The 9,155-nt window shown below is 42.5% G+C and overlaps 1 protein-coding gene across 1 annotated transcript; it reads right to left on the minus strand.

The window, feature by feature from the left end:
* Positions 1–1,912: 1,912 nt before the first annotated feature.
* Positions 1,913–5,086, minus strand: LOC102700286 (zinc finger CCHC domain-containing protein 7-like). Its single transcript, XM_040528899.1, has 7 exons — positions 4,631–5,086; positions 3,950–4,066; positions 3,710–3,868; positions 3,285–3,446; positions 2,752–2,868; positions 2,570–2,677; positions 1,913–2,488 (listed from the first exon to the last, which is right to left on the minus strand). Exons 1-7 carry the CDS (start codon positions 5,009–5,011, stop codon positions 2,057–2,059), a joined length of 1,476 nt encoding a protein of 491 aa, XP_040384833.1. The 5' UTR covers positions 5,012–5,086; the 3' UTR covers positions 1,913–2,056.
* Positions 5,087–9,155: the final 4,069 nt, after the last annotated feature.

Here is a 9,155-nt window from a genome sequence, read left to right on the forward strand (position 1 = left end):
CGATTGGGGAGCTCGGTGGCCAGACGCTCTCCCCTCACCTCGCCTCTCCATACCGTTTCTTTGACAAAGTCTCCAGCTTTTTCCAAAAGGTCTGACGGAGAACCGTTCCTCATCCTTGCAGAAGGCGCGAGGAGCTCGGTTGGGGCACGCCATCGTCCGAGCTGGAAAGGAATCTAGGACAATGGAGGGCTGAAGCTCCTTGCCATGTGACTGCATTGTGCATTGCCTCACCTCACCCTCACCGCCGTGCGTGCGCACGCGTTGCGCCGCCGCTGCAGAGCAGCAACTTCGTCGCCTCCATTGCCACTAGGCAGCGTCTGCGCGTAGCCCTTGCCCTGGCTGGCTGACTGCTCAGGTCCCCCCGCCATTACTCGATCGTACACCAGCAGCTTCGCGTCCGCGCGCTCCAGCTCAAATTCATCAGGTGCCGGCGTCTGCACGATCGGGAATCCCCGTCGCTCACCCTCTCCTCCGGCCGCCGTCCATCTCCACTTGTGCAGTTCCCCTTCACGCGCCGCAGGCCGCACCACACCGGACCGCACCTTCTGGAACGCCCCCTCCGCCCGCGAACGCCACCGATCAGCCACTGCGCCGCGGCGCCGCAGCAGCAGCTGCGGAATCACCCGCTCCCGTCGATCATCGTTCCGCTCACCGGCCGCTTCGGCCTCCCGCTCGAGGTTGATGCACGCTCCGCGAGCTCCTTCGGCGCCTACAAGGGTGACTGGATCTTCCTCGCCTTCGATAACGGCATCATCCACCGCGACCCTCTCTCCGCCACCGGAGAGCGAACTCCGCCTCATCGGCAAGCGCCTCCAAAGCTTCATCGACCAGCGTCGCGTAGGCCAAGTCCGCCGATCCTAGCGCCCCGCCGTCGCGGAGCAGCAGCCACTGCTGGGGACGAGATGCTGCTCCCGTTAATCCTCATCCCGCGCGGCTGTGCCACACCCTGGACTACGAGCACTGCGTCGCCGCCGCCACCTGACGCTGAGTCTGGCGGTGGAATCTCTTTATGGTGGCCAGGTTCGTTCGTCATCCTCTTCGACGACGTTGGCGTTCAGGGTGTTCGAGATGGTGTAGCCGCCGCCGTGGACGCCCATGAACAATATTATGAAGGCCCAGTACTCGCTGTATGAGCAAGGCTGATCCAGAGCCCAGATCGACGGCATCTACCACGAAGCAAGGGCCCTCGAACTACTCACCGTCAGTTTGGATTTCAGATCGTCCAGGTACTCTCATCAGTTTTTAGTTGTTGATCTGCATGTCTCATGTCTTAGTTTTACTTGAGATGCATGTTTCATCTGTGCACATGCTTTGGATCAAATGGATTTGCATTTTGCTGCGAAGAAGAAATTGCTTCTGCAATTTGCTTTTAGTTGCTACAAATTAATTTCATAATCACTTTGCTATGTGTTTTCACTTGCACTGTTACATGGTATCATTTGTGACCATCTTCTTTAGTAACATAGCCAAACAGGTCTGTTCGTAGGGGCTGTGTGTAGTCGACAGAAAAATTTGGAACAAAAAGTTGCTGTGGAACGTGCAGAACTTCACTAGGATGGGAGTAAGCTGGGGTGGGGGTGTTTGCTAGCGCTAGATTGCAGCTGGGCTGCGTCTATAGTAGCAGCAGCCGCAGCACAAGTGATGTTGAATTTGCTGCAGCTGCTGCTTCTGTTCGTCCCGGCCGCCTCCGTTGCCACGGCGCATCCTCTGCGGCATTCCGCCGAGCAGATAGCAGGTGCAGCGCATGGCCTCGCCCTGGCTGCCCAGCCACCACTCTGTCTACTCGATCGTACACCAGCAGCTTCGCCTCCGCAGCCGAACGCCACCAGCCGCGCCACCGGACTCCACGCACACAAAGATAACAAAAAGGTGCGCCTGTCTGCTAATGAATCTGCTCGCTACAGCCGCGAGATTGACCGAGGAAACGCCTTGGCTCCGAGCAGAAAGTAAAGTTGCACATGTGTAATCTAAGATACAACAAACAGCCCTTGCAGTCATAACAGCTGATCGATGTAATTGTAAACAGAATTGCAAAACCAAAAAAGCAAACTTCGAGCTAGCTTCTTCCAAAACGGACATGCGTGTTGCTGGCAAATCTCGACGACGAGAAGCTATGCTTCCTCGCATTTGGTGAATAAGTTGAGCTAGGCGATGCAAAACCATTTCTTTGCCATCTTGAAGACTGAGGAGTTGAGTAGTCACCACCAGAAGAGAACTGATGGTTACTGTATTGCTTCTTAGGGGTAGATGGAGAAGCCCACGCATTGGGTTTGTACTTCTTGTATGGCTGGTCATCTGCATCATCAGCTATCCAACCACCCCTAGCTTTGGATTTAAAATGAGGTGTGTTCCTTCTTTCCTCAAATAAGGGGCTTTTCCTTTTACTTGTCTTGCGCGCATCATAAGGAGCCGATCTAGCGCCAAAATCATTTTTGCCTTTGCCTTTTTTCCGACTATGTGCAGATGATTCACCTTTCATATGATTAGACTGCGAAAAAACAGAATGTACACAGGATAAATACACAAGCAATTCTTATCAGCAAATGTGATATAGGATGCTTCTAATCACCTTAGTACTCTTTGTACACCCACGTGCGAAGTGGCCTTCCTCACCACATTTGTAACACAAAGTTGGAGTTGTCGCGGTACTAGCTTCTCTGCATTGCTTGGCACATCCCTATATCAGAAGACATTGATCAGTGATGTGATAAGTAACATATAGAAAAGAAAAGGTGGAACCATTAAACTTACCAAACCAGAATGACCAGGTTGGGCACAATTATAACAACTAACTTCCTTTAGACAAATATCAGAGAAGTCAGCGCAGCATAGATGACCTTTCTGGTTACACACATAGCATTTTATTTCCTGCACAGACCGATAAGGTAGATGTTGAGGGGGAAAAACAAGTTTGATAATTTATTACTAGGACTTCAATTAATGTAAGCTTGCTGCTAGTAGACTTCTGTGCAATATAAGTGGAAAATGTACGAGGATTCAGGGACTGGATTTCACAGAAGGATAGGGAGGCTTTAATGTAAAACTTATCTGGTTCCACAAAACCTAGGATATCTTGTTAATAGCACATAAAGCTAGATCAACAGAGGTCACAATTCATTCATGGTATTGTAGCGCAGTTTGCATAACAATAACATGAGGTAATATAGCGGGAAACATTAGGGTTTAGATTGTGCATATTAGCGGTCAGTTGGTTTGAGGGATATGCTGAATTTGATTCTTGTTTCCCTTATGCACTTCACCCTCCATAAGAAAACGGTACTAACCTTAACATCACCCTGTGGATAATCATTAGCACATCCAAACATATCATGTCCTGATTCTCCACACTTTAAACAAAATGTGGACTGCTGAGTTTTCCTATTGTGCTTTTCAGGGCACTCTTTTGCAATATGACCTCCTTTTTTGCAGATGAAACAGTCTTGACCCTACAAAAATGATTAACGAATATTTGATTCCTGAATTTGACAGGCACTGCCACATAGCTCATAAACATTGGCAAGGGCAAGTAAATCTGCATGAATAATGATCTCGAATATATCTAAACAAGGGAAGCATGCTTACTTAAGAGTAGAGATATCCAAAGAAACAACATCATGTAATTAATGGAAAATTAAATATGATGAGCTTGTCAAGGGCATACATACCCCAAGTCACCAAGCAATAATGCCTTGGAGCTAGGGAGACGAACCTGCGTGCACTGCTTTGAATTGTGCCCAAACAACCCACAAACAAAGCAAGGCTTCTTCCGCTTTTCTATTGGGCAGTTCACAGCTACATGACCCTCCTCACCACAGTTAAAGCATGTTTCCAATATAGTTTCCCCAGGATCAAAATATCTTGGTATGCGCTGATCATGAGCAGAAACAACAACATTATTATATTGTGTGTCTTGTACATATATACAGAGCAATATTCACTTAGCACTTACAAGAAGCTTCCGCAGAACTATATTGTCAGATAAAGGGACGTCAGGCCCATCTTCAGTGAGCACTGACTCTGTTGTGCCAGTTTGCACCTCCTGGGTCCCAGCAACAGCAACATGAGACTGCAAGAACAAATACACCCATTAGTGACTCTGAAACTTATTAGTGTTAGTAACCTGTTCCCAACAAAGAAACCATCTAAGAACCATAGTACCAAACTGATGCCTACTCACAAACTTAAAATCAGTTCTCGATATGTGAGGTTTCCATACAGTTGAAAATTCAAGAAAGGTTCATTATACACCTTTCCAAGAGGTAGCAACATAATACATTATTTCAACTTGGATTCTACATAATCAAAAGATCATTTCAACAAAGAAAGAATATATTGAACCATTTTTGAAAAGGAATATCAGTCAGCATACGCCTTTCCTCCCATTATGAATAATGATACCAAATGGCATCCGCATCGAAGCAGTGGATATAAGTTCCAAGATCCAACACAACCGAGCCAGTTCTATCGCACAGCTCACAATCCAACTCAATTCTGGTTACGATTGTTAGAATGAGAGATCTCCTAATTCTTTTAGCCATCCATGAATCACATATTCGCTAGCTGAACTAAATGCAGACGCTGCAAAGATACAGTGCAAGAGCAAGATCAAAGGGAAAAAGATCAAGCGTACCTCCACCTTCTCACCGGCGGCAGCTGCAGCTGCAGCCTCATGAACCTCCCTCCGCTGCTTCTTCTTCTCCTTCCGCCGCTTCTTCTTATGCTTCAGCTTCCTGCTGCTGCTGGGGTCCGCCTCGCCGAGCTCCACCACGGCGTCCTCGTCGACCTCGTCCCCGGACGAGAGTACGTCGAACGCGGACCCGGCGCTACACTCGCCCCGCCGCCGCGCCCGCGCGACGATCTCGAGGCTGAGGTCCTCGTTGCCCGCCTCGTCGTCGTCGTCGCTGCCGCCGCCTCCTCTGCGGGCCGCCCTGCGCCGCCGCACCGGCGGGGAGGCTTCCTCGTCGTCCAGGTCAGGGTCCCGCCGCGCCCTCGAGCGCCAGCGCTGGGCCATCTGCGTCGGCGGCCGGGCTGCGGCGGCGTAGGGGAGGTGAGAGAGCGAACCCTAGCGCGTGTTTGATTCGGGGCGCCGGGCCGGCGCGAGGGGGGCGCGTCCGCGCGTGGTTTGTGGGGAGCGGGATATTCCGTGTGAACCAGCGGACCGGCGAACCGGGGTGGGTTTCGCAGCCCGACCGCCAACCGGGTTTATTAGAGACTATAATATGATGCCTAAGCTTTAACATAAGTTTTTACTAAGCTTGATAGGTTGGGTCATGAACTTAAAATGTGTAAGTGTAAAATAGTTATCTATATTTGTGATACCATTGGTTTTAAATCTTAAGTGTTTGGATATAAGGCTGAAAAAGTATGACACTACCTAACTTTAGCAATAAAATAAACATGTTTCTAATAAATTGTGTCATGATTAAAATAAGACGTAGCAAAAAGTAAGTCATAATCAACTGAGTACGCCCTTACTATGTTTGATGAGGGGTTGAGTGGATGATTTATGATGATAGACCTTAAATAAGTGCAATAAAACTTTCGCTGATATCCAATAACACCAATAGAAACTTAATGTGGTTATCAATTTATAATTTTGGGCATCCAGTTAAAAAGTTAGCTCCAAACATTTTATATTTATGGCTCCTCAAAATTTAAATCTACTTCTTTTTCCTTCTCGATCTCCGCCTATGGAGGGAAGCATTAGCTCCCAATCTGCTATTCGTCGAGAGTTCTCACATGATTATAATGAGAGTATGAGGCATGATTGTAATTGGTGAACGAAAATAGAAGTATGACTTAGTCAGTAGTTCAAGATGGTCCCATGTTTGATTATTACTATTAGGAGTTGATATTTAATTATCTATTGGATAGAAGAATCTATTCGTCGATTAATATCTAACTGGGCATCCTAAAAAAGAAAATTTTAGGATGGATGTTAAATTTTTCACTTGGTGATGCTCAAAGCAGTGTGGTGAAAAGGGTTGGTATGTTCCGTAATATGATACGATGAACCATTTGTCACATAGTGTTGATACGAGCTTCATTAATCATTTATGAACGCATAAATCCGGTAATTACTGATTACTCATTAGTTTTCGTCGTATACCCTATTTTTCTCGACACATGATTATTCTAATTTGGATTATAGAAATAATCTAAAACAAACAATTAAATTACTGTGACAACTTATTATAATCCAGAGTCTATAATACTATAATTTGATAAGTTTCTCTAAGGTTTTTTTTCAGATTATTGGGTAGCTAAAGATCCATTACCATTTGGTAATTTAAAGTAACCATCCATTACATACTTCATCTTATTTCATCTCATATTAATCCAAATTATAGTAAGTCGGCCTAATAATCAAAAGTATAATAATTCTAACTGAGAACAAAGAAGATAATATAATTGAAGCGATTATCAGGCTCTTACGAGTTCATTAACTTTTTTCTCGATTATATAGATAGGCGTTTTCCCTACCAAAATTCTAACGGCTTAGTGGATCATCGTTTTGTTTTTTAAGAAAAGAATCCAAATGACATATTCACAAACAAAAAATAATTTGTAAATAAAACTTTTACATACGTGTTAATAGCGATCTAAAAGCTAAGGTTGGAAATATACTGCGATAAAAAACCTTAAAATCAACTCCAAATTTAAGATTGAAAATTCAAGATTTGGCTCATAAAAATAAAGCAAAAGCCAAGTAAAACTTTATTTATGCATTACGAACAAAGCCAGGTAAAAACAACTCCAAATGCAGGTGTCACTCTGAGACTAACCGAGTAATATTTTTTTATGCATTACGAACAAAGCTTAATATCATCTTATACACAATTATGAGCATCGAGACATGTATTTTAATATAAATCGAGTAAACTCCATGGTTGTTTTATTTAGGAATATATTCAATATATGTATTTAGTTGTATGCATTTACCTCTCTTGGAAAGGAAGGACAGTTATTACCAAGCACATGTTTGTACATAGTCAAATTGTAAATAATCGTTCATGCTTTGATTAATCACATAATGGTATCATGTCTGTGTGACGTATGGGCCCCTTTGGTAGGGCTCTGAACTCCATATCCTAGATCTAAACTCCAATTTCAGTGAGAGTTGTTCTTGTGGGAGCGGGAGAGTAGATCAAAACTATTTGACTAGCTTGGTCTGCTCCAGAACTCCTAAAAGAGAGGTTACGGAGTAGATTGAATTATGTATAGTCATGATTAAGTCATAATTTAATTGTGTTTCTTTTTTCACGTAATTAAATACCGATTATTTTTCTTTTGAATTTGAACAACAAAATTATATGGTTATAAAATACTATATGACAGTTAACACACAATATAAATGTTTAGTAATGATATATATAGTAGCATTGTCATAAACATAAATAAAATAAGCACAAAGTAACATGCTATGGTATAAATGTATTCTGCCGCAAGCACCGCCGCCAAGTCTTACGCACCGTCGCCGCTATGAATTGACCTACGTTTTAGTACTGAGGGAGACGGAGAGAGAATATATTAGGGTATATGCGTGGCAAATTTGAGTAATGATAATAAATTATAAAGGGTAGTGTGTCTTTTGTCATGAAGTGGAGCTATGGAGCAGAAAAACCCAGCTCCACCCATGTAGTTCATTTTTAGGAGCAGCTCCGCCAACTCCGCTCCTAAAAAAATTAGAATCCGTACCGTTTGACACAACTCCAGCTCTAGGTAAGTTGGAGTTGGGAGCTGAAGCTATATACCAAACAGACCCTATGTATCCAATCTTTCTTAATATTGATCCTATGGCATCTTAAAACAAGTGTTAGATAAAAACATATAGTTGTTTGTGTTTTATTTATTTATTGTGTATTTTATGTTTTGAGTGAAGAAAATGTTCCAAAGGTTGAATGCAACACCAAAAAAATAGTGAATAAACAACGTGCACAAATTAATTAGAGGTCTGGATTATAGTCCCGTAAAAAAAAACCATTTCAGTATCAATTACTCTCCATGTTTTGGACTAAAATTACACCATGTAAAAATAGCATGTAACCTGTTTGAGCCATTTACAAGATGATTATACCCATACCACATCCTAAACTGTGATACCACAGTCATATTTTTCTCACTTATATTTTATACTAAACTCATCTATAGTGTAAGAGTAGTGCTCTGTATAGTTAGCCATTAACACAAGTTATAATTATGACTTATCAGAGCAACAAGCATGACTACATCACATATAATCTTATTTGGAGTTGATTTACGTTGGCTTCAAAAAGTTCTACAAACATTCTTAGTTACATAATGAAAAATAAAAACAATGAATGTATGGAATTCAAATACACTATAGAATATAATTTACTTGGCAAACAAATACGTGTTGTATTCAAAATATATCCATATATTTGCATGGCATTTTTATATATGTGCCGTAAAATGTATGGTCAATGAAACTCTGATACTATGTTATTCTCATGCAAGTAAAATTGTGTGAGCTTTTTTCACCCGCAATTCATTTTAGCCAATAGACTAAAGCAGGTTACATCCTCTGCTCAAGAATTCTTTCCTTTCTATCCTACCCTATATTTAGTTCATGTGGACGCTATTTGAGCAAATTGATTTTTTCAACACATCAAGGACTTTTTCATATGTGATCACCATCAATGTACTATATTGTTAGGTTCCTTGTGTTACTAATGATTTAATAAGTTCACTGCTTATCAGTTATTTTTAACAATCTAACTATAGCTATAAGATAATACGCAATGTCGTCGGCAATATGACAAATGATCCGAGGTGATCTTTTATGTGTAGGTGACTATCTAATCTCAATACAATACTAAATTAACAAATCAACCAAAAACTTACAGTGCAAGTACATGTCAAGTTTTCAGGGTGCGCTTGGTTCCATCTAGTTGATTAGTTCGGCAAGGTACAAACCATCTCATAGTTAGTCAACATTTCATGCTTTTGTATTTGGTTGGTTTTGTGTGGTTGGAGTTTTATGTCTTTTTCGTCACTCCAATAGAATCTTGCGGTAGAAAGCGATCCAAGTTGAGTCTCTCTAGCTAGCAAGACTTTTTAGTCTGACAAACACACTCTAAAAGCATATTATTTAATAGGTTCTAAATATCCACCCATGATGAAGAAAACTAAGA

Source organism: Oryza brachyantha, chromosome 11, assembly GCF_000231095.2.
Source record: "Oryza brachyantha chromosome 11, ObraRS2, whole genome shotgun sequence".
Classification (NCBI taxonomy): domain Eukaryota; kingdom Viridiplantae; phylum Streptophyta; class Magnoliopsida; order Poales; family Poaceae; genus Oryza; species Oryza brachyantha.

Excerpts from the sequence above, each read along its gene's own strand:
- LOC102700286 (XM_040528899.1), bottom strand. The coding sequence starts at position 5,011 with ATGGCCCAGCGCTGGCGCTCGAGGGCGCGGCGGGACCCTGACCTGGAC. Across the intron at positions 3,869-3,949 it reads TAGTTCTGCGGAAGCTTCTT|CGCATACCAAGATATTTTGA; the intron begins GTAAGTGCTAAG and ends GCTCATGATCAG. Across the intron at positions 3,447-3,709 it reads ATTCAAAGCAGTGCACGCAG|GGTCAAGACTGTTTCATCTG; the intron begins GTTCGTCTCCCT and ends TCATTTTTGTAG.